Here is a 25697-nt window from a genome sequence, read left to right as displayed (position 1 = left end):
GCGCTGCGATTTCCGTGCTATCACTTCTGGGACGCGGGGCCAGGGACAAAGTGTATCAGCATTGTGGGTGTAAGAAGGCCCTCCAGCATAGCATGCGTGCGATGTGAACTGGAAAATCCAGGCTGCTGCCAGAAGTGACATTTTAAGGGGGTGGTAAGGAAGGGAAGTCTGGAAGACGCTTTAGTCTACAGTAGCTCCTTAAGGGATTCCAGTTCCAGCATCTGTTGATCCTTGAATTAAGGGTGGAATTGTTGTTACCCCTCCAGCTAGTTGTTTTTTTGGGGGGCGGGGCTTGTTTTCTACAAAGACTCTGCAACAGATATTAGATATTCAGGCTACCAGGACTATCTCTTTCTCCCCCTTCTTCCCAAAGGTTCAGTAATTGACGGACGCAAACTGATCAGATTCGAGTCCAGTCACACTCGGAGACCAACAAGATTTTTCGGTCTCTATCTTGCTCCTGGATTCGAATTTAGCTGGTCCACCGCAGGCCAGCGTAGCTTATCCTCTGAAACCCGGCGAGTCCGAAAAATGTGATGACTCGCTTGTGGAGAGTTGAGCACGGAGAACACGAATTTCTCCAGATGGTGACGGCAGCGAGGTTTTGTACGGACAAAGAGAGAGAGAGAGAGAGAGAATTGACAAAGTCGTCGGCCTCCCTTGCTCTTGTTTCTTGCTGAGACCTAGATGGTAAATCTGCAGGGTTTCAACCACAACCCTCCCCCCCCACCCCACATCTGTCCATCGTCCCATCCAGAACTGAAAACGGTTCTGTTGGGCTTGCTGGGAGGGATCAGCGAGCAAAGAGAGTGTTTCAGGAGGCAGCCGTGTTGCTCTGCTAGACTGGTGTCCAGGAGCAACTGGGAGGCCGACGAAATTTTCGGGGTAGGAACTTCCGAGAATCCACCAAAGTGAGTTTCGCCTGTCGGAAGCTCCTATTCCAAAAATTTCTCGGGGGGTATTTGACTCGAATCTCGCCGAACAAGGGAAAGTGGCAGAACCCCAGCTTCTGGCTCTTACCCCTTGCTGGAAGAAAAGTCTTTTTTGCCTTCCCCTTCTGAGTGTTGACCCTTCTCGGCTAGCCGATTCCAATGTGGCTACCTTCCCAGTTCCGGTCTGGGCACTTGGGCTAGGATTGTAGTGTTCGATGGTTGCCAGGTGGCTCCTCTCGTCTCTGAACGTGGCTCTGGTTTGCATCTCTTGGCTTCGTCCCTCTGTGTCTTCGCTGGCAGCCTTGCCGTGCCTTCCACAGGGGGCTCAGACAGCCTCCCCCAAGCTCCAGAAGTCGGTGGGAGGTGGTCCCAGGCAGGGTGCCCTTTCCCTCCCCCTCACCATTCACTTAATCCGGCCGACCGGTGCGCTCTCTTTCATGTGCTCCTTTAGACGCCTCCCCTCTCCCGCCCCTTTCCCTTCCACTCCTTCTCTCCCTTTCGCTCTCTTTGCCACCTGACATCATATCCCATCCGCCCAATGCTGCAGTGAGAAACGGGCTCTACACACACACACACCCCGAGCTGAGGATACAGCTGCAGCCGCTGCTGAGGCCATACTGGGAGGCACCGTCTCCGTGGTGACGGCTGCCCTCCACCACGCATCCCTCCCGGAGACGATGGGGACGTGGCTCTGGGCGATGCGGCGGCTGCCTTGCTAAGCTGGAAGGCTGCCATGCAGTGGTGCCCAGAAATGGCCCGGAATCTCCCGCCTGCTCCGCCGGGAACGGATCTCGCCTCTTTGCAGTGAGCCTGCCTGCGACAGCCTTTGTCTGGTGGGGGATTTCCCCTCCTCGTGCCTCCCATGTGCTGGAGATGTGACCGGAGAAGGAAGCAGATGGGGGTGCACATTTAAGGAGTTGGGGGGGGGAAGGGTGGTGTTTTTCCTCCTCGCCGGAGCAGCGTTGCACTGTGGGTATTTCCCTCCTCATCTGCAGTTGCAGCCAGAGACGTGGGGCTTTCTCGGGGCCTGCCTCGGCCGTCTCCTCGCCCACCGCCCCACCTGGGGGGACCCCCCCTGGGGAAGCAGCCGAGATGTGAGGGCCCCCGCGCAGGGCGGGTTGGCCAACCAGTGCCATGCCAGGCCCCGGCCCGCCGGCGTTGGGATCTTAACCCCTTCCTTTCCAGCTGACCTCAAGGAAAGGGGGAGCTGCCGCCGGCCCACGGAGAGAAGCGACCCCCCTCGGTGGGCAGCCCGGATAGCCTCTGCCGCCCCCGGGCGGAGAACAGAAGATGCCCTTAGTGGATTTTTTCTGTGAGACCTGCGCGAAACCATGGCTGGTTGGCTGGTGGGACCAGGTAATCCGGGTGCGTGGAGGGAAGGGCGTGTGGGTGTGGAGATGGCATGCCAGTGTGGAGAGAGGGAACCTTTGGTGGTTGGCCTCCCCGGAAACTGAGGGCTGCATCATAGTAGTGGAGAATGCCTGGGGGGGAGGGGGCGGGGGGGGGACCCAGCCTGGTGTTCCTCCTGACAAGGTCAACGACGGGCGTGAGAAGCTATCAGGGGCTTCAGTGTGCTCTAGCCCAGCCCTGGCGTGCCTCGCCTTCCGAGGGAGACTAGAGGAGGCCCGCGTCCTTCGCCTGCCCACAATGTCACATTGGAGCTCCTTCCACGTTCCTTTCCCTCTCTTTCCCTCTGAATCCTGGCTTGCAGACATGCCAGGAGCCCGCTTGGAGCCTGCTTCCGTGTACCTTGCCGGGTCCGGCTCGGCGGCGCCCTGCACGCCGAGCCGCTTGAGAAACAGGGGCCTTGCCTCTCGAAGCCAGGGCTCGGCTGCGTTTCCTTTCTGCCTCGCACAACGTGGCCTATTCAGGTAGCATGCTGTCAGCACTCCGGGTCGGTGGGGCTCCAGCAGCCTAGGGTGGAGGGCCGAGCAGGTTTTTAGCTGCGTTTGCCTCCCGAACCGTGTTGTCGACTCAATGTGTAGAGGTCACAGGGAACCCTCGCACGTGCCCGTGTGTGCCCTTGGTTTCCCCCAGCTCGCGTCTCTTCTTGCGTTCGTGTGTCATTGCATTTGAATTTCAAAAGGCATCTCCCGTGCGGGTTTGCAGATTGGATGTAGTTGTCCTCATGCTGGGAAACGGGGGGGGGGGGAGGGGGGGGGAGATGTCATCTGTGTATAGCTTAGCACCCGATCCGGTTGCGTGCGTTTCAGTGGCACTGACACCGTCGAGCGTCTACAGTCGGGTGGCTTTCGAGAAGCGCCTTCCCTCCCCGTCAAAAACTGTAGGCTGAGGATCGTCTGTCATTGTTCTCTTTCTAGAGGTCACCAGGAGAGCGGTGTTTTTGTCTGAAAGGAAGGGTGCCGGCTGTCGGTGCCGGCACGTGGGCCTCGGCAGAACTGTGTGGGCGTGAAGGGTTATCAATGGAATTGTGTACATTCGTGTGGAACCGTGGGGTTCGATAGCAGGAGAGCACAGTGTGCCAGAAATTGGCGGGTGTGCTGTCAGGGAGGGGGGGGGAGAAGGGTGTTTGCTAAACTCTAGTTTTCTGTGCTGGTGGGGGGGTTTAAAGGGGCATCAGGTCGCAGCCAACTTATGGGGACCCTAGGGGTTTTTCAGAAGGCAAAAGAAGGAGGGGACGGCAAAAGAGGAGATGGCTGGACAGCGTTACTGATGTAACAAACACGAATTTGAGCAGACTTCAGAGGGTGGTGGAAGACAGGAGGGCCTGGCGTGACTTGGTCCATGGGGTCGCAGAGAGTCGGACTCGACTGTGCGACTGAACAACAAAGGGGTTTTTCAAGGCAAAAAAATGTTCCGAGGTGGTTTGCCATTGCCTGCCTCTGCAGAACAACCCTGGGGTTCCTTGGTGGTCTCCCGTCCAAGTACGAACCAAGGCAAAAACTACTTAGCTTCTGAGATCTGATAAAATGAGGCTAGCCAGGGCCATCAAGGTCAAGGCAAGAGACGTTTCAGAAGTGGTTTGCCATTGCCTGCCTCTGCATAGCAACCTTGGACTTCCTTGGTGGTCGTCCAACTACTAACCAGGACCGACCCTGCTTAGCTTCTGAGATCTGATAAGATGAGGCTAGCTTGGGCCATCAAGGTCAAGGCAAGAGAGGTTTCAGAGGGGGTTTTCCGTTGCCTGCCTCTGCGTAGCAACCCTGGGAGTCCTTGGTGGTCTCCCGTCCAAGTACTAACCAGGACCAACCGTGCTTAGCTTCTGAGATCTGATCAGGCTAGCCAATGCCATCTAGGTCAAGGCAAGAGACTTCCAGAGGGGGTTTGCCATTGCCTGCCTCTGCCTAGCAACCCTGGACTTCCTTGGTGGTCTTTTGTCCAAGTACTAACCAGGGCCGACCCTGCTTAGCTTCTGAGATCTGATAAAATGAGGCTAGCCAGGGCCATCAAGGTCAAGGCAAGAGACGTTTCAGAGGTGGTTTGCCATTGCCTGCCTCTGCGTAGCAACCTTGGACTTCCTTGGTGGTCTCCCGTCCAAGTATTAACCAGGGCCGACTGTGCTTAGCTTCTGAAATCTGATCAGATTGGGCTAGCCAGGGCCATCAAGGACAAAACAAGAGATGTTTCAGAGGTGGTGTTGCCATTGCCTGCCTCTGCGTAGCAACCTTGGACTTCCTTGGTGGTCTCCGTCCAAGTACTAACCAGGGTCGACCCTGCTTAGTTTCTGAGATCCAACTAGCCTGGACCATTCAGGTCAAGGCACGAGAATTTGCAGAGGTGGTTTCCCATTGCCTGCCTCTACACAGCAACCCTGGACTCCCTTAGTGACCTCCCGTCCAAGTGCTAACCAGGGCCAGGGCCAAAACTGCTTAGCTTCTGAGATCTGATGAACTCGGGCTAGCCTGGGCCATCTCGGTGAAGGCAAGAGACGTTTCCGAGTTGGTTTGCCTTTGCCTGCCTCTGCACAGCAACCCTTAGACTGTCTTTGCGGTCTCCCATCCAAGTACTAACCAGAGCCAACCCGGTTGAGCTTCCAAGAGCAGCCTGGGCGACGTGTGCCTAGGGGCTCCAAATTTGTGGAGGCTTTTTCTTCCTAGCTGGTGGCAGAATTTAGGTCGCTTTGCTTATCCTTTGAGGAAGACTGCTGCCCAGCTGGAGCTGAGGGCAAGAGATGGAGGAGTTCCACCCCCAGAGTCTGTGGCTGCGCGGGGACTGGAACACGAGCCCTCCAAGACTGTTCCAATGATTCTCATATGGCCGTGTGTGTAGAATAGCCAGGGGAGCCTAAGATTGCCTGGCAGCCAGAAGTCCTAGCTCTTTCAGCATTTTGCGCCACTAGGTGGCGAGCTAGACTTGTTTTTAGGGCAAGAGATGTTTCGGAGGTGGTTTGCCATTGCTGGCTTCTGCATCATGACCCCGGACTTCCTTGGAGGTCACCTTTTCAAATACTGAAATTGCTGAGCTGTCGGGTTAGAATGGATAAAAGGAAGCCCTGCTTCACCCAAAGAGTGATTAAACACGTGGAATTCACTGCCACGAGAGTAGACAGCTTCAAGAGGGGACTGGATAAACATCTGGAGCAGAGGTCCATCAGTGGCTATTAGCCACAGCGTGTTGTTGGAACTCTCTGTCTGGGGTAAGTGATGCTCTGTATTCTTGGTGCTTGGGGGAGCAACAGTGGGAGGGCTTCTAATGACTGCCTATTGTGTTCCGAGTCCGCTTCAAGGTGTTGGTTTTGACCTTTAAAGCCCTTTATGGTCAGCAGCCTGCCTATCTATGGGGACCGCCTTTCTCCGCATGTTCCTCAGAGAGCACTGCGTTGAGAGACACAAAACCTATTGTCCATCCCCGGACCAAAGGAAGCCAAGATGTGTTCCACAAGGGATAGGGCCTTCTCGGTGGCAGCTCCAGAAATATGGAATGCCCTCCCGGAGGCCATAAGGGCCCTGCGGGACCTTTCTCAATTCCGCAGGGCCTGCAAAATCAAATTGTTCCGACAGGCCTTCAACACCTAACCGGGAAGAACTGTCACCTCACATCGCTAGGAAGTTACGAACCTTATATGATCACTAACAGCAAAAAGAAAAGTCCCACCATGCCAAAGTTGTATAGCACCACAAAATGTTTGTAAAATGTTTCAAATTGTATTTTATTGGTTTTAAATTGTATTATAGTATTGATTGTTAGCCAGCCTGAGTCCACATGCGGAGAGGGCGGGATAGAAATTAACAACATAAGAGAAGCCATATTGGACCAGGCCAATGGCCCATCCAGTCCAACACTCTGTGTCACACAGTGGCCAAAAACAATACCCCAAGTGCCATCAGGAGGTTCACAAGTGGGGCTAGAAGCCCTTCCACTTTGCCCCCCCCCCAAACACCAAGAATACAGAGCATCACTGCCCCAGACAGTTCCAATAATATGCTGTGGCTAATAGCCACTGATGGACCTCTGCTCCATATTTTTATCCAATCCCCTATTTATTTATTTATTTATTTATTTATATCCCGCCCTTCCCACAAGTGGCTCAGGGCGGCTTCCAACAATTAGTCAAACATAAAATTAAACAAATATTTGAATACATAAACAATTAAAACATTTAAAACAGTTAAAACCTTAAAACCATTAAACATTCCAAAACTATATGAACAGAAGTCTGGCAAAGCTAAATTGAGTTTCTCGTCTCAGCTAGGTGTAAGCTAGCCGGAAGAGGGTCGTCTTACAGGCCCTGCGGAACTCTTGAAGCTGACTATACTTGCAGCCTCCACCACTTCCTGTGGCAGTGAATTCCACATATTAATCTCCCTTTGGGTGAAGGACTTCCTTTTATCCGTTCTAACCCGACTGCTCAGCAATTTCATCGAATGCCCACGAGTTCTTGTATTGTGAGAAAGGGAGAAAAGTACTTCTTTCTCTACTTTCTCCATCCCATGCATAATCTTGTAAACCTCTGTCATGTCACCCCGCAGTCGACGTTTCTCCAAGCTAAAGAGCCCCAAGCGTTTTAACCATTCTTCATAGGGAAAGTGTTCCATTAATCATTCTAGTTGCCCTTTTCTGGACTTTTTCCAATGCTATAATATCCTTTTTGAGGTGCGGTGATTGTACGTATATTAAATTGAACGTAATAAGTGTCCTGGCCCCACTGATGGACTGCCTGATGGCACTTGTGTGACACAGAGTGTTGGACTGGATGGGCCATTGGCCTGATCCAACATGGCTTCTCTTATGTTCTCTTTATGTTCTTATGGAACAGAATTGGACAAGAATACCATCTGTCTCTAGGTGTGAGAGATCTTTGGCTCTGTAGCAGAGTCTTTGGCTGAGATGGAAGTCTTAAGTTCCGATATGGTGATCGTTTTCTTAGCCTCTGTCCACAGCCAGACTCTTGGGGACTAGGCTAGTCTTCTGCCTCTCTGGTTTAATTTCAGTGAAAAGTGTTTTGTTTTCTTTTTAGAAAGAACAATCTGCGAAGGCCTCCCCTTTCCACTTGAAAAGGAACAGGCCTGGTTCCAAAACCAGTTCTGTCCATCTAGCAGCAACTCATGCCAAAAATATACGATCTAGCTCAGAAGTGGACAAATTGTAGCTCGGGAACCACATGTGGCTCTTTCATACACATTCCGTGGCTCTTAAAGCCCCCTGCCCCATCAGCCAGCTTGGAGAAGGCATTTCTTTCTTTAAATCACTTCTTCAAGTTCAGCCAGCCAGCATCTTGGAGAATGCATTCAACGTTAAAGTTGCTTTCTTTCCATCCCTCCCCCTCCTATTTGCCTCCTTCCTTCCTTCCTTCCTTGAACCAGTTCAGTGTAGTGGTTAAGTGTGCAAACTCTTATCTGGGAAAACCGAGTTTGATTCCCCACTCCTCCACTTGCAGCTGCTGGAATGGCCTTGGGTCAGCCATAGTTCTCACAGGAGTTGCCCTTGAAAGGGTAGCTTCTGTCAGAACTCTCTCAGCCCCACCTACCTCACAGGGTGTCTGCTTCGGGGAGGGAAAGGAGATTGTGAGCCACTCTGAGACTCTGAGATTCGGAGTGGAGAGTGCGATATAAATCCAATCTCTTGAAGGGGTTCAGAAGTGGTTTGTCATCGCCTGCTTCTGCGATACAGCCCTGGCTTTCCTTGGCGGTTTCCCATCCAAGCACTGAGCGAGGCTGAACCCAGCTTAGCTTTACGGATCTGACGAGATGAGACTGAGCCTCCTTCGTGATTGCCCCGATCTGCCAGCCGCTCATTTAAGACTGCTGGGGAATATGATCTCACCTCCTTCCTAACCCCAAACTAAGTTTGCTAGCAAGGGTCGGTGTAGTGGTGAAATGCGCAGACTCTAATATGGTGAAATGTGGTGGTGAAATGCGCAGACCTCAATCAGTTCCGCAGGGCTTGTAAAACCGTCCTCTTCCGACTTGCTTTTAAGGTGGAATCCTGGAAATGACATCTAGCCACCTTTATACATATGTATTGAACTGTAGCACCTTCAATTTATACTGGTTTTAATTTATTTACTTAATGTAATTTATGAATTTATAACTTAACTGTATTTTAACTGTATTTTATTGTATTAACTGTATTTTATTGTAATCATGGTATGCGCCATGTCCTGTGAGCCGTGCTGAGCCTGCCTCGGCAGGGAGAGTGGGATATAAATAAAAATTTATTATTATTATTATTATTATGAATATGGACAACCGGGTTTGATTCTCCTCCACATGCAGCTGCTGGGTGACCTTGGTGTAGTGGTTACCAGTTTGGCGTAGTGGTTAAGTGTGCGGATTCTTATCTGGGAGAACCGGGTTTGATTCTCCACTCCTCCACTTGCAGCTGCTGGAATGGCCTTGGGTCAGCCAGAGCTCTCTTATCTGGGAGAACCGAGTTTGATTCCCCACTCCTCCACTCGCAGCTGCTGGAATGGCCTTGGGTCAGCCATAGCTATCGCAGGAGTTGTCCTTGAAAGGGCAGCTGCTGTGCGAGCTCTCTCAGCCCCACCCACCTCAGAGGGTGTCTGTTGTGGGGGAGGAAGGGAAAGGGGTTTGTAGGCCACTGTGTCCTTGAAAGGGCAGCTTCTGGGAGAGCTCTCTCAGCCCCACCCACCTCACAGGGTGTCTGTTGTGGGGGGAGAAGATATAGGTAGGAGATTGTAAGCTTCTCAGAGAGAAGGGCGGGTTATAAATCTGCAGTCTTCTTCTTCTGTCACAAGTTCCCTCAGAGCTGTTCTCTCAAGAGCAGTTTCTGTCAGAGCTCTCAGCCCCACCTACCTCACGGGGTGTCTGTTGGGGGGGAAGAAGATAAAAGATATTGTAAGCTACTCTTGAGTCTCTGATTCAGAGAGAAGGGCGAGGTATAAATCTGCAGTCTTCTTCTTCTGTCACAAGTTCTCTCGGGGCTGTTCTCTCAACAGCAGTTTCTGTCAGAGTTCTCTCATCCCCACCTTCCTCAGAGGGTGTCTGTTGTGAGGAGGGAAGGAAAGGAGATTGTAAGCCACTCTTGAGACTCCCAAGTGAAAGGTGGGGTATAAATCTAATGTCCTCCTCCTCTTTTTCCTCCTCCTTTTCTTCTTCTTCTTCCTTCTGCTCTTTGTCTTGAGAGCAGTTCAGGCAAAAAAGATACAGGAGAACAAATTCTCAGCGGGAACAGGGCCTTCCTCTCTTGATACCTGGAACGTGAGGTACAAGTCAGTCACTTGCTACTTTTAACAAAAGCCGTGCCTCTCAGGAATGGCCCATTTATTCATTGAAATCCTCCCACACCTTTCTGCAAATGGCAGGCGTGAGGGTTCTCCCGGGTTGCACTCACAGACAACCTGTGGCGTAGACAGAGAGAGAGAGAACATCTGGTCCAAAAGCCGTGCACTGTCTTAATGGTGGAGTAGGGATTCAAATCCAGAACTCCCCAATAGACCTGGGGATGGGCTGTGGTTTGGTGTTAGAGCCTCTGCTTGGCATGTAGAAGGTCCCAGGTTCAATCCCCGGCATCTCCAGTTGAAAGGACCAGGCAGGAGGGGATGGGAAAGACCTTGGCCTGAGACCCTGGCTCAGTGGCAGAGCCTCTGCTTGGCATGCAGAAGGTCCCAGGTTCAATCCCCAACATCTCCAGTTGAAAGGATCAGGCAGGAGGTGATGGGAAAGACCTTGACCTGAGACCCTGGCTCAGTGGTAGAGCCTCTGCTTGGCATGCAGAAGGTCCCAGGCTCAATCCCTGGCATCTCCAGTTAAAAGGATCAGGCAGGAGGGGATAGGAAAGATCTTGACCTGAGACCCTGGCTCAGTGGCAGAGCCTCTGCTTGGCATGCAGAAGGTCCCAGGTTCAATCCCCAACATCTCCAGTTGAAAGGATCAGGCAGGAGGGGATGGGAAAGACCTTGACCTGAGACCCTGGCTCAGTGGAAGAGCCTCTGCTTGGCATGCAGAAGGTCCCAGGTTCAATCCTTGGCATCTCCAGTTAAAAAGGACCAGGCAGGAGGTGCTGGGAAAGACCTTGACCTGAGACCCTGGCTCAGTGGCAGAGCCTCTGCTTGGCATGCAGAAGGTTCCAGGTTCAATCCCCAGCATCTCAGGTTCAAAGGACCAGGCAGGAGGGAAGGGAAAGACCTTGACCTGAGACCCTGGCTCAGTGGCAGAGCCTCTGCTTGGCAGGCAGAAGATCCCAGGTTCAATCCTTGGCATCTCCAGTCAAAAGGACAAGGCAGGAGGGGATGGGAAAGACCTTGACCTGAGATCCTGGCTCAGTGGCAGAGCCTCTGCTTGGCATGCAGAAGGTCCCAGGTTCAATCCCCGGCATCTCAGGTTCAAAGGACCAGGCAGGAGGGGATAGGAAAGACCTTGACCTGAGACCCTGGCTCAGTGGCAGAGCCTCTGCTTGGCATGCAGAAGGTCCCAGGTTCAATCCCCAACATCTCCAGTTGAAAGGATCAGGCAGGAGGGGATGGGAAAGACCTTGACCTGAGACCCTGGCTCAGTGGCAGAGCCTCTGCTGGGCATGCAGAAGGTCCCAGGTTCAGTCTCCAGCATCTCAGTTAGCAGGTGACGTGAAAGTCCTCTCTGCCTGAGAGCCTGGAGAGCCGCTGCCGGTCTGAGTAGACAAGACTGACTTTGACCGAGGGTCTGATTCCATACTCGGCAGATGCCTGTGTTCATGTCTCCTCCCCCCCTCCCCCCCGCTGCCGCAGCAGTGGTCTTCAGCTGTCTAGACTAGGAGCCCCCCGTAGCGGCTACCTGACCCAATTCCAGTTGTTTACTGGATACCTGATCCATCCGTCTTCCTTTCTTTTCCTCCTTCCCTTTCTTTTTCTCCCTTTCTTTTCCTCCTTCCCTTCGTCTCATCCCCACCCCCTGCCGTCTCTTGCTGCCTCCTCTCTTTCCTTCTCGCTTCAAATAATGGTCCTCCCATTGTTCTAACAACCCTGCTGGTGCCAGATCCGCCGGCCCTGCAGAGGTGGGGCAGGGGGGGTGGGAGGAAGAGGAGCGCGCTGCCAGCCACCTTGGACCTCTGGGCTTCCTTGACGTCGCCCGCCCAGTCCCCTTCCCACAGGCCGTCTTTCAGCAGCACTGTTTCTGCACCGTCTCCTTTTTCTCAAGGCTGCTCCCTCCCCACCCACCCCCTCCCCCCGCCGCTGATCGGCAGGTATTTTGGGGCACGTGGCTCCCGCACTACCCGGTCTCCCTGGATGCGCCGGGAACGGTGTTTTCCATTGTAAATTTTGACCTAATTTGCCGTGCGCAGCTCCTGACTGCAGAGCCCCGATGCAGGCTGTGCGCTCGCTTGATTCTTTTGGGGCAGCTTGGCTTCTGTGCTCCTGCCCGACCCATGGATGCTTCTCCATGAGTCAGAATATCGGCCTGTGTCTCAGTTGTGTGTGCGTAACTTACCCTGGTGAACAGGCTGCGTTCTTTGGGGTCTGCCTTGGCGAAAAGGCAGCCACGGTCTGCTTGTGTTCCTCCGACTGTGGGAGGTGGCAGAGGCCTCCGTGTGTGTGTGCGTGCATACAGAGAGCCTGAACATTTAGGAAAGAGGGAAAAGGTTGCACAATGCAATTAGGGTTGCCAGCCTCCAGATGGTGGCTGGCAATCTGAGAAGAACATCAGAAGAGGCCTGCTAGATCAGGCCAGTGAGGCTCCATCTAGTCCAGCATCCTGCCCCACACAGTGGCCAGCCAGTTCCTCTGGAGGGCCAACAACAGGGCAGAGAGGCCGAGGCCTTCCCCTGAGAAGAACCTCAGAAGAGCCCTGTTGGATCAGACCAGGGGGGTCCATCTAGTCCAGCCTCCTGTCTCACACTGGGGCCAACCAGTTCCTCTGATTGGCCAACAACAGGGCAGAGGCCAAGGCCTTCCCCTCAGAAGAACATCAGAAGAGCCCTGCTGGGTCAGACCAGTGAGGGTCCATCTAATCCAGCCTCCTGTCTCACACAGTGGCCTGCCAGTTCCTCTGGAGGGCCAACAACAGGGCAGAGAGGCCGAGGCCTTCCCCTGAGAAGAACCTCAGAAGAGCCCTGCTAGGTCAGACCAGGGAGGGTCCATCCCGTCCAGCCTCCTGTCTCACACTGGGGCCAACCAGTTCCTCTGATTGGCCAACAACAGGGCAGAGGCCAAGGCCTTCCCCTGAGAAGAACATCAGAAGAGCCCTGCTGGGTCAGACCAGTGAGAGTCCATCTAATCCAGCCTTCTGTCTCACACAGGGGCCAGCCAGTTCCTCTGGAGGGCCAACAACAGGGCAGAGGCCGAGGCCTTCCCCCGAGAAGAACATCAGAAGAGCCCTGCTGGGTCAGACCAGTGAGGGTCCATCTAGTCCAGCCTCCTGTCTCACACAGTGGCTGACCAGTTCCTCTGGAGGGCCAACAACAGAGCAGAGAGGCCGAGGCCTTCCCCTGAGAAGAACCTCAGAAGAGCCCTGCTGCGTCAGACCAGGGAGGGTCCATCCCGTCCAGCCTCCCGTCTCACACTGGGGCCAGCCAGTTCCTCTGGAGGGCCAACAGCAGGTCATAGAGGCCGAGGTCTGATCTCCTGATGTTGCCCTCTAGCACTGGGATTTAGAGGCTGATTGCCTCATTTGGTATAAGAATCTCCTGGGGTAATAGGCAACAAAGATCAGCTCCCCTGGAGAAAATAGCCATTTTGAAAGGTGGACTCTATGACATTATATTCTATTAAAGTCCCTCTCCTCCAGGGATATTTTTTTTTGCAGCAGGAACTCCTTTGCATATTAGGCCACACCCCATGATATAGCCAATCATCTGGGAGCTTCCAGTAGGCCCTGTATGAAGAGCCCTGTAAGCTCCAGGAGGATTGGCTACATCGGGGGGCGTGGCCTAATATGCTAACAAGTTCCTGCTGTGGTTCAGTGATAGAACTGCTGCTTGGCATGCAGAAGGTCCCAGGTTCAATCCCCGGCATCTCCAGTTAAAATTACTAGGCAGGAGGTGATGGGAAAGACCTTGACCTGAGACCCTGGCTCAGTGGCAGAGCCTCTGCTTCGCATGTAGAAGGCCCCAGGTTCAATCCCTGGCATCTCCAGATAAAAGGACCAGGTAGCAAGTGCCGGAGACCCTGAAAAGCAGCTGCCAGTCTGAGTAGACAATACTGACCTTCATGGACTATGGCTCAGCAGATGCGATTTGGAGAGGGGCTGTGGCTCAGTGGTGGAGGCTTTGCGTGGACTGCAGAAGGTCCCATGTTCAGTCCCCAGCATCTCCATATTCATTCGTTCGTTCATTTGTTCATTCATTCATTCATTCATTCAATTAATAACCTGCTCTCCTCTGTATAACAGGGCTGAGAGTAACAACAGGCCTCATTTCATAGAATCATAGAATAGAATCATAGAGTCCTTGAGTTGGAAGGGACCTCCAGGGTCATCTAGTCCAACCTCCTGCACAATTCAGGAAACTCACAGACACCTCCCCTTAAATTCACAGGACCTTCATTGCTGTTAGATGGCCATCTAGCCTTTGTTGAAAAACCTCCAAGGAAGGTTATAAATTGAATTTGGGGCAGGAACTCACAGGAGTGGAACTCAGGATTCTCTAGATCAGGAGTGTCGAACCCATTTGTTATGAGGGCCGGATTTGACATAAATGAGACCTTGTTGGGCCAACCCATGTGTGTACCTATTTAAGATTAGGTAGCAGAGAGAAAACCCCCCGTAAAACATGCTTAAAATATTAGCACTCATTGGTCTTAAAGATTCTTTCTTTGTATTTCTCCCATGGGATCCAGGGGACTGGGCAAAGGAAGCTCTGGCTCTTTCTTTCCGTCCCCAGGGGACAAGAGGGGGAGGAGCCTTAGCCAATAGAAGAAAGAGAGGCTTGGCTCAGTAGCTCTGCTGTGCAATTGAGAGAACCCGGCAAAGCAAGCTATTCCTCCCCCTTTCCTCCCCCTTTCCTCCCCAAGGGAGGAGCCTCAGACAATGGAGAAAATAGAGGTTTTGTTCCGTAGCTCATGTGCAGTTGAGCAAACCTGGCAAAGCAAGCTGTGATGCAGAAGGAAGCAAGAGAGAGGGAGAAGGAAGCAGATGACAGCCAGTTGGTTAGGGGCCTGATAGGAACCCTCTGGGGGCCTGATTCGGCCCCCAAACTGCATGTTTGACACCCCTGCTCTAGATTTTGTTGTGCTCTTTCTTTCTTACCCTGCCCCCCCAATACTTGCTTCTGGGCTCCATTGTTCAAACCCCCCAGTGAGAATTTTGTCACAGCTGCAAGATTTGACAAACTTTCTAATATTTTTCCCTGCACAAAATGGGGAAATACAGCAGACAGATGGAAATCTTCCTCGTGCCACTGTGGCCGCAGAGGAGAAAGTTATTTTTTTTTAGTATGATGGGAATAAGGTTTTATGATGACAATGATAATTCCAGAAGCATTTTGAGGTAGATGCTGAGCTGGTATAATTTAGTATCACTTCCGGTGATGTCAGGGGGGAGGGGTGTGGCATATGCAAATGAGCTGTGCTAATGAGCTCCAGCGCCGCTCTTTCTACAAAACAACCACTGAGTAACAGCATTCATAAAACAATCCAAGCAGTTAAAACATTAAAACTGTCTGTCTATCATCTATCTATCTGTATATCATCTGTCTGTCTATCTTATCTATCTTATCCATCTTGTCTGTCTGTCTGTCTATCTGTCTGTCTATCTGTCTGTCTCTCTGTCTGTCTCTCTCTCTCTCTATCAATCTATCTATCTATCTATCATCTATCTATCTATCTATCTATCTATCTATCTATCTATCTATCTATCTATCTATCTATCTATCTATCTATCTATCTCTATCCAATGTTCCCTCAAAGCTGCAGAGTTTTGTGAACAAAAATTCTACTGTATGAACTACTGGTATTAAAAATTGTGAGCTACTGGCCTTAGAATTGTGAGCTACTGCATAAATTAGTGTGCTCTGGGGTCATGCCTCCTGAGCTAAAACAAAAATGTGTGAGCTAGAGGCTAAAGATCTGTGAGCTAGCTCACGCTAACTCAGCTTAGAGGGAACACTGCATCTATCTATCCATCTGTCTGTCTGTCTGTCTATCTGTCATCTATCTATTTATCTTATCTATCTTATCTAACTATCTAGATATATGTATCTATAATACAATAAAATAACAACAAACAACAACAACTAATAGATGTCGTATAAAAGGGGCACTGCCTAGTATTCCTTATCCCGGGAGGGAGGTAAATATCCTAAAATCTGCTTAATATGAAGGAAAGAGGAGGGTGGAAAGGAAGGGAGGCCAATGGAAAATGGAAACAAACGTTGCTGCCCTCAACTACAGGTCTGGTGGAACAACTCCCATCTTGCAGGCCCTAAAGAACTGCCCCAGGTTTCACAAGGCCCGAATCTCACCCAGCAGAGGGTTCCACCAGGTTAGAGCCAAAGCCAAAAAAACCCCTGGTTCCGGTTGAGAACAGCCAGACGCTCTTTGGGCCAGGGATCACTAGTAGGTTGTTATCACTGGACCGTAACACCTTTGAGGGGTGTACTTGGAGAGGCACTCCTAAAGGTTCATTTAGAAGTGGATGTAAAAGACCTCCACCTGAGTCCTTGGAGAGCCGCTGCCAGTCATAAGAACATAAGAGAAGCCATGTTGGATCAGGCCAATGGCCCTTCCAGTCCAACACTCTGTGTCTCTCAGTGACCAAAAAATCCAGGTGCCATCAGGAGGTCCATCAGTGGGGCCAGGACACTAGAAGCCCTCCCACTGTTGCCCCTACCAAGCATCAAGAATACAGAGCATCACTTGCCCTAGATATAAGAACATAAGAGAAGCCCTGTTGTATCAGGCCAATGGCCCATCCAGTCCAACACTCTGTGTCACACAGTGGCCAAAAAACCCAGGTGCCATCAGGACATAAGAACATAAGAGAAGCCATGTTGGATCAGGCCAATGGCCCGTCCAGTCCAACACTCTGTGTCACACAGTGGCCAAAAAACCCAAGTGCCATCAGGACATAAGAACATAAGAGAAGCCATGATGGATCAGGCCAATGGCCCATCCAGTCCAACACTCAGTGTCACACAGTGGCCAAAAACCAGGAGCCATGAGGAGGTCCATCGGTGGGGCCAGGACACTAGAAGCTCTCCCACTGTTGTCCCTCCCAAGCACCAAGAATACAGAGCATCACTGCCCCAGACAGAGAGTCCCAACAATATGCTGTGGCTAATAGCCAGTATTGGACCTCTGTTCCAGATGCTGATCCAATCCCCTCATGAAGCCGTCTCTGCTTGCAGCCACAACCACCTCCTGTGGCAATGAATTCCATGTGTTAATCATGTATTCGTTTGAGTAAACAACACTGATCGTGATGGACGAAGGATCTGATTCAGTAGAAGGCAGCTTCATGCGTGTCTGGGTCTTATTAATGTGTGATAATCTTTCGGAAACAGAAAATAGTATCACAGGTGAACCCTGTCCTGCCCTGCCTTCATCGGTTACTTGAGTAGACTCCTGGGCCTTTGTCCCAGAATACTGGCTACCGGGAGTCGTTTTGTAGAAAAATAGGTGGTGGAGCTCATTAGCATAACATTGGCATATGCCAACCCCCCCACCAGCCAACAGCAACCTGGTGCCGGAAATGAGAGCCCTGGGCAAGCGAGGCCTCCTTGGGCTGGCTAAAGATCCAGCCAGCCCAAGCAGGCCTCACTCACCTGGGGCTCTCCTTGGCTACTGCCCCTCCCCCCAGTCAAAAGGCCAGCAATTTACCCGCCGCCCAAAATCACTTAAGAAGTGGAGAAAGGGTGGTGTGGGCTTCTCCAAGGGTTAACAAGGGCTGCTAGGGGTGGGGCAAAGCCCCTGGTGGCTGGCTAGCTGCTCTCCTAATCCAGGGATTGTTACGCAGCTTCACCTACTATTCAATGGACAAGGGAGGTGGAGAGTAGGGGGGTCAGAAAGGTCCAGGAGCTGCGTTCCTGTGAGCTCCTGCTGAATCAGAGGCCTCTTGGCTACTGTGCAAAGAAGTTGGAAGTTCTGGAGTTCGCAGTGCGGTGAACTCCCCAAATCCACCTCCTGGCCATTTGATTCCGTCGCTCCCAGTTTTGCATCTCCTGGACCGGGTGAATGATTCATCCGCCCCACCTCGTTCTTCTCCTGGTGTCGGGAAAGAGTTTCCAACACAGTTGTCTGATTCGATTTTTCTTCTCTGTTAGCTTCAACGTACCCAGGTTCATTCTGCCTTTTCTCAGTGGATTTGCCTTTGAATCATTTTCCACACATCAGTTATTCTCTTGAATTGTATCCTGACCTTCAGATACAATCTCACCAGTATTTGGGGTGTGTGTGTGTGTGTGGAATACTGGAACGGGTCCGGAGGAGGGCGACGAAGATGGTGAGGGGTCTGGAGACCAAGTCCTAGGAGGAAAGGTTGAAGGAGTTGGGCATGTTTAGCCTGGAGAGGAGGCGGCTGAGAGGAACTCCTTTGCATATTAGGCCACTCCCACCTGATGTAGTCCGACAGTCTTTGAAGGGCTGTCAAATAGAGGATGATGTGGAATTGTTTTCTGTGGCCCCAGAAGGTAGGACCAGAACTAATGGGTTGAAATTCAATCGAAAGAGTTTCCGGCTCAACATTATGAACACCGGTTCCTCAGTGGAACAGGCTTCCTTCTTGGGAGGTGATGGGCTCTCCTTCCTTGGAGGTTTTTCAACAGAGGCTAGATGGCCATCTGACAGCAATGAAGATCCTGTGAATTTAGGGGGAGGTATTTGTGAGTTTCCTGCATTGTGCAGGGGGTTGGACTAGAGGTCCTAGAGATCCCTTCCAACTCTATGGGGGTTGGTCCTAGAGGTCCCTTTCAACTCTATGATTCCATGACTGGTGTTCTAAGTGTTGGGAAATGTACATTTTTTAAATTAATTTGGTGTAGTGGTGAAGTGCGCAGACTGTTATCTGGGAGAACTGGGTTTGATTCCCCACTCCTCCACCTGCACCTGCTGGAATAGCCTTGGGTCAGCCATAGCTCTTGTAGTTGTCTTTGAAAGGGCAGCAGCTGTGAGAGCCCTCTCAGCCCCACCCACCTCACAGGGTGTCTGTTGTGGGGGGGGAGAAGATATAGGAGATTGTAAGCCACTCTGAGTCTCTGATTCAGAGAGAAGGGCGGGGTATAAATCGACAGTCTTCTTCCTCTTCTGATTCATTTAGACCTTCCCTTTCTCCTCGATACATAAATTACTTTGCTCTGGGGTTATTTTTCCTGACTGAAGACAAAATTGTGCAACCTGGAAGCTAAAAAACGGTGCACTTACTCACGCTAACTCAGCTTGGAGGGAACATTGTTGACAACCAATTTTTTTACACACTGAGCGGAACTGAGTAGTAAAACCGTTTTCCTGGACAGTCGTTCTTCAGACAGTAAGGGAGCCACGGTAAAAACATCTTTCTGTTCGAAAAATGGTATGCAGGGCCTTTTTTTTTTAGCAGGAACTCCTTTGCATATTAGGCCACACCCACCTGATGTAGCCAATCCTCCAAGAGCTTACGGGCTCTTCTTACACGGCGTACTGTAAGCTCCAGGAGGATTGGCTACATCGGGGGGTGCGGCCTAATATGCAAAGGAGCTCTTGCTAGAATTCCACCCCTGCATATCCCTGATGGAGCCAATCCTCCAAGAGCTTACAGGGCTCTTCTTACAGGGCTTACTGGAAGCTCCAGGGGGATTGGCTACATCAGAGGGGTGCGGCCTAAGATGCAAAGAAGCTCTTGCTAGAATTCCACCCCTGCATACCCCTGATGGAGCCAATCCTCCAAGAGCTTCCAGGGCTCTTCTTACAGGGCCTACTGTAAGCTCCAGGAGGATTGGCTACATCAGGGGTGTGTGGCCTAATATGCAAAGGAGTTCCTGCTACCAAAAAAAAGCCCTTCCACACCACCCCAGAAGGCTCTGCAGGGGAAAGCCATGGCAAACCACCTCTGCTTCTCGGTTGCCTTGAAAGCTCCTTGCTAGAGTCACTGCAGGTTGGCTGCAACTGCTCATAACTTACGCAGCCCCTTTGGAGGGGCATGGGAACAAGGCATAAGGTGTGGGGAAGGGGTCTCTGTATACCAGGGGTCCCCAACCCCAGGGCCATGGACCGGTACTAGTCTGTTAGCAACCGGGCTGTGCGTTGTATAATTATTTCATTATATATTATAATGTAGGAATAATAATAAGACGGCGGCGTTGGAGTTATACCCTGCCCTCCACTCTGCATCTCGGAGCGGCTTACAATCTCCTTTATTTTCTCCCCCCACAACAGACAACCTGTGAGGTAGACAGGGCTGAGAGAGCTCTCGCAGCAGCTGCTCTTTCAAGGACAACTCCTGCGAGAGCTCTGGATGACCCAAAGCCATTACATAAGAACATAAGAGAAGCCATGTTGGATCAGGGCAATGGCCCCTCCAGTCCAACACTCTGTGTCACATAAGGACATAAGAGAAGCCATGTTGGATCAGGCCAGTGGCCCCTCCAGTCCAACACTCTGTGTCACATAAGAACATAAGAGAAGCCATGTTGGATCAGGCCAGTGGCCCCTCCAGTCCAACACTCTGTGTCACATAAGAACATAAGAGAAGCCATGTTGGATCAGGGCAATGGCCCCTCCAGTCCAACACTCTGTGTCACATAAGGACATAAGAGAAGCCATGTTGGATCAGGCCAGTGACCCATCCAGCCCAACACTCTGTGTCACAGAAGAACATAAGAGAAGCCATGTTGGATCAGGCCAGTGGCCCCTCCAGTCCAACACTCTGTGTCACAGAAGAACATAAGAGAAGCCATGTTGGATTAGGCCAATGGCTCATCCAGCCCAACACTCTGTGTCACAAAAGAACATAAGAGAAGCCATGTTGGATCAGGCCAGTGGCTCATCCAGTCCAACACTCTGCGTCACATAAGAACATAAGAGAAGCCATGTTGGATCAGGCCAGTGGCCCATCCAGCCCAACACTCTGTGTCACATAAGAGAAGCCATGTTGGATCAGGCTAGTGGCACATCCAGTCCAACACTCTGTGTCACATAAGAACATAAGAGAAGCCATGTTGGATCAGGCCAACGGCCCATCCAGTCCAACACTCTGTATCACACAGTGGCTTATACACACACACACACACACACACTGTGGCTAGTAGCCACTGATGGACCTCTGCTCCATATTTTTATCCGATCCCCTCTTGAAGCTGGCTATGCTTGTAGCTGCCACCACCTCCTGTGGCAGTGAATTCCACATGTTAATCACCCTTTGATGTTAATCACCACATGTTAATCACCCAGAAAGCAACTTTAACTTTAAATTCATTCTCCAGCAGCTGCAAGTGGAGTGGGGAATCAAACCCAGTTCTCCCAGATAAAAGTCCATGCACTTAACCAGCGCACCAAAATAAAGTCCACAGTTGTATCATCCCGAAATCATCACCCCACACACACTCCCCCTCCCCGGTCCGTGGAAAAATTGCCTTCCACAAAAGCGGCCCCTGTTGCCGAAAAGGTTGAGGATCACTGCTATATACCCTAACCCTAATCGGCCAGCATGCAATGCTGCCAGGTATAGGCAGTGCCCAAGCGGAGCTCTGAGAAAGATGCTAAAGCTCAGAATCATTTTTTTTGGGGGGGGGGGAATCTGCTGCAGACAGGGGCGTGAAAGCTTTACTCCTATATCCCAGCTCCCAGAAGCCTTTGGGGTTGCCCACCTGAGTGAATTTTCAGGTAAGAAAATTCACTCAGTAAGAGTGAATTTCAGTCAGTAAGAGCAGATATCCCTGCAGCCCCCCCCCCCCCCCCCCCGAAGAAGAGCATAAATCCCGGGGCTTCTGCTCACCCCCCCACCTTCTGCCCTGTCCTCGTTCAGAGAAGGTTTCCCAAGACCGGTCCCTTTGAACCTGAAGATGGGGGTAGTTGCTAAGGAGACTCTTGTTGCTATGGAGATAGCTCCGAGGCCCAACGGATTGGCTGCCCCAGGATGACGCGGATGCTGTCTCCATCCTCCCTTTCGCATCTCCCCCCCCCCTCCAAAATTGTGGTTCCGCTCCATGCGCCTTTTGAGGAATGAGGCCAAGAGAAAGCAGGAGGGAAGGGAAGGGAGGGGTGGTGCGCTTGGCAGAGGGAAAAGTGAAGGCGGAGCAGATGTGGCTGGTGTTTGGGACGGCTCTGGAAAGGGAAACAGGCCGGGTGGCAGAGCTAGGGACGGCCAGGCAGGTGCAGTGCCCTATGTAGCCCCAGTGAGTGCTGGGAGGGGCCAGAACCCAGCAAAGACAGCCCCCCAGACCCCAGCAGGGTGTAGCCACTGGTGGGGGGACATAGGAACTTTACTGGCCAGCCTGAAAAAACTGAGAAGTGTGGGGAGCAGGGAGAGATTTCAGTGCGACACACCATGAGAGCCAGTTTGGCGTAGTGGTTAAGTGTGCGGACTCTTATCTGGGAGAACCGGGTTTGATTCCCCACTCCTCCACCTGCACCTGCTGGAATGGCCTTGGGTCAGCCAGAGCTCTGGCAGAGGTTGTCCTTGAAAGGGCAGCTGCTGTGAGAGCCCTCTCAGTCCTGCCCACCTCACAGGGTGTCTGTTGTGGGAGTAGAAGACATAGGAGATTGTGAGTCGCTCTGAGTCTCTGATTCAGGGAGAAGGGCAGGGTATAATTTGATTCCCCACTCCTCCACCTGCACCTGCTGGAATGGCCTTGGGTCAGCCAGAGCTCTGGGAGAGGTTGTCCTTGAAAGGGCAGCTGCTGGGAGAGCCCTCTCAGTCCTGCCCACCTCACAGGGTGTCTGTTGTGGGGGTAGAAGACATAGGAGATTGTGAGTCGCTCTGAGTCTCTGATTCAGGGAGAAGGGCAGGGTATAATTCTGCAGTTCTTCTTCGTCTTCTTCTTCTTCTTCCTGGTCAGTTTCTGTCCTGTTAGAACAGGGGTAGCCAAACTTGCTTAATGTAAGAACCGCGCAGAATAAACATCACATGTCTGAGAGCGGCAAGACATGAACGTCAGATGTTGGAGAACCACAAGGAAGGCAGGCAAATAGATGGAAAGAAAGCAACTTTAACTTTAAATGCATTCTCCAAGCCGCCAGCTGGCTTGGCTTGGAGAAGTGATTGAAAGAGACAAAGCTGTCCAATCAGGCGGTGGGAGTTTTGAGAGCCATAAAATATGTGCGAAAGAGCCACAGTGGGCCACCCCTGTGTTAGAGGATGACATAGAATCGTAGAATTGGAAGCGACCTCCAGCGTTGTCGCGTTCAACCCCTGCACGATGCCAGAATTTCACCAATACCTCTCCCGCACACACACTCAATGCCCCTGCTCCATGCCCAGAAGATGGCAAAAAAACCCCAAACTACAGGAAGGCCTGGACCATTGTTGCCTGACTCCAGCTTGAACAGCATTTCCCTAGGCATGTAAGAGGGACAGTGGCTCAGTGGTAGAGCATCTGCTTGGGAAGCAGAAGGTCCCAGGTTCAATCCCCGGCATCTCCAAAAAAGGACCCAGGCAAATAGGTGTGGAAAACCTCAGCTTGAGACCCTGGAGAGCCGCTGCCAGTCTGAGAAGACAATACTGACTTTGATGGACCCGGGGTCTGATTCAGTAGAAGGCAGCTTCATATGTTCATGTTCAAGAAAGGGCCATGAGAACTCAGCACTGATGCAACCCACGTTCCCTCTAGGCCAGGGGTGGCCAACGGTAGCTCTCCAGATGTTTTTTTCTCCTACAACTCCCATCAGCCCCAGCCAGCATGGCCAATGGCTGGGGCTGATGGGAGTTGTAGGCAAAAAACATCCGGAGAGCTACTGTTGGCCGCCCCTGGCCTAGATTGTAGAGTCTGGTGAGCAAAAATTCTACTTTGGGAGCTACCGGAATTAAAGTTGTGAGCTGCTACATCAGTTAGTTTGCTCCGGGGCCGTTTTTCCTGAGCTAGGACAAAAACGTGTGAGCTGGAGGCTAAAAAACTGCGAGCTAGCTCACGCTAACTCGGCTTAGAGGGGACACTGGATGCAACCCTTCCTGCCCTCCTTCTTATGATCTGCCTAAATTCACAAGGATTGGAACTCGAGTCCACCCAAATCCTAGTCCGACAGTTTAACTACTACACCGTTCCTGTCCTTTCTGTCTCCCAGAAAGTAGAACACTGGCCAAGTTCTCACAGGGAACCCAACACTTTATTTGAGATGGTGCTTTTAAGGGCAGTGGGTGGAGGGAGGGGGCTCCATGACAAACTTGTGGACATTGAATGAACACAAGAACATAAGAGAAGCCATCTTGGATCAGGCCAGTGGCCCATCCAGTCCAACACTCTGCGTCACATAAGAACATAAGAGAAGCCCTGTTGGATCAGGCCAGTGGCCCATCCAGTCCAACACTCTGTGTCACAGAAGAACATAAGAGAAGCCATCTTGGATCAGGCCAGTGGCCCATCCAGTCCAACACTCTGTCTCACACAGTGGCAAAAAAACGCCCCCAGGTACCATCAGGACATAAGAACATAAGAGAAGCCATGTTGAATCAGGCCAATGGCCCATCCAGTCCAACACCTCTGTGTCACACAATGGCCAAAAAAACCCAGGTGCCATCAGGACATAAGAACATAAGAGAAGCCATGTTGGATCAGGCCAGTGGCCCATCCAGTCCGGCACTTTATCACAAGTGGCCAAACCAACCCAGGTGCCATCAGGAGGTCCATCAATGGGGCCAGGACAGTAGAAGCCCTCCCACTGTTGCCCCCCCTCCAAAGCACCAAGAATACAGAGCACCACTGCCCCATACAGAGAGTTCCATCTATACACTGTGACTAATAGCCACTGATGGATCTCTGCTCCAGATGTTTATCCAATCCCCTCTTGAAGCTGTCTATGCTTGCAGCTGCCACTACCTCCTGTGGCAGTGAATTCTACGTGTTAATCACCCTTTGGGTGAAGAAGGACTTCCTTTTATCCATTTTGACCCGACTGCTCAGCAATTTCAATAGAGATGCCAAATGAGGGTGACAAATAAGGGCGAAGGTTCTTACAATACAAGAACTCATGGGCACTCCATGAAATCGCTGAGCAGTCAGGTCATAGGGACTGGCCTTCTGTTGTCATAGAATCATAGAGTTGGAAAGGACCTCCAAGGTCATCTGGTCCAACCCCCTGCACCATGCAGGGAACTCACAAATACCTCCGCCTAAATTCACAGGATCCACATTGCTGCCAGATGGCCATCTAGCCTCTGTTTAAAAACCTCCAAGGAGGGAGAGCCCACCACCTCCCTAGGAGGAAGCCTGTTCCACTGAGGAACTGCTCTAACGGTCAGGAAGTTCTTCCTATTCTTGAGCCAGAAACTCTTCCGATTTCAGAACATAAAAACATAAGAGAAGCCATTTTGGATCAGGCCAGTGGCCCATCCAGTCCAGCACTGTGTCATACACCGGCCAAAAAAAACAAGTGCCATCAGGAGGTCCATCAGTGGGGCCAGGACACAAGATTTCAAGTTCAGGCCCTACCTTCTGGGGCCACAGAAAACAACTCCACACCCTCCTCTATATGACAGCCCTTCAAGGACTTGAAGATGGTGATCCTCTCACCTCTCAGCCGCCTCCTCTCCAGGCTAAACATGCCCAGCTCCTTCAACCTTTCTTCATAGGACTTGCTCTCCAGACCCCTTCACCATCTTCGTCGCCCTCATTTGGCATCTTGAAGACTCATGAAAGCTCATATGCCCTGCCATAAATGTTGTTAGTCTTGACGCTGCTCTTAGACTCTTGTTATTTTCTACAGTTTGTAGATTTAGGATGAAGGTTATAAAAGCCAAGGAATCTTGGATTCCCTTTTCTTGGGCCCTTACGTGCCAGACAAAATGGGACATGCTGGGGGTTGGCTGTAAAAAAAACCTGGGCCAGGAGTCCAACACATCCTTCTGCCAGTCGGCTAGATGCCCACTGGCAGTGCCATGACAGCTGTACCCAGAAAGCACGTTGGCAGCAGCAGACACCTGGAAGTGGCCACGTAAATTTGTTTCCATGGTACCGAACTATAACGTTGCACAGGAAGCTAAGACTGAAATTACACAGGCCTTTTAAAGCACTTTAATTATTTCCCCAACCCCTTTCCTTCGTTTAATGCCCAGCGCCGCCGTTTGAAAGGCATGGGTTTCCTGGTTTACGTGTCGCTGCGCGAAAACAGAAGACTGGGGAAAAAAAATACATTTTGGACAGAACACTTCTGTCTCTGGATGACTCAGAACTTGTAGGAACACTGCTCTATGAGGGCGAGTCTGCCTTCCCTGCTTGGGCAGAGATCGATTTTATAACGTGATAAGGGGCGAGTACGCTGATAACGGTGCGGAATTGTTCACACCTGCACGCAACAGGACAGGTTGGTGT

The 25697-nt window shown here is 51.5% G+C and overlaps 1 protein-coding gene across 3 annotated transcripts in view; it reads left to right on the top strand.

Annotated features, from left to right (window-relative positions):
- The window catches only part of PDE4A (phosphodiesterase 4A), a 593319-nt gene that overhangs the window by 523577 nt on the left and 44045 nt on the right, over positions 1-25697 (top strand). The window contains exon 1 of one of the 3 annotated variants that reach the window (XM_060252693.1): positions 2162-2288. The exons of the other annotated variants lie outside the window; for them this stretch is intronic. Within the exon in view, the coding sequence (XP_060108676.1) occupies positions 2223-2288 (66 nt within the window). The 5' untranslated portion in view covers positions 2162-2222. Of the gene's footprint in view, positions 1-2161; positions 2289-25697 lie in introns of those variants that run through there. 3 annotated transcript variants of the gene reach the window in all.

Source organism: Heteronotia binoei, chromosome 13 (genome assembly GCF_032191835.1).
Source record: "Heteronotia binoei isolate CCM8104 ecotype False Entrance Well chromosome 13, APGP_CSIRO_Hbin_v1, whole genome shotgun sequence".
Taxonomy (NCBI): domain Eukaryota; kingdom Metazoa; phylum Chordata; class Lepidosauria; order Squamata; family Gekkonidae; genus Heteronotia; species Heteronotia binoei.
The sequence above is the reverse complement of the archived record's forward strand: the minus strand, read 5'-3'. Positions and strand labels throughout refer to the sequence as shown.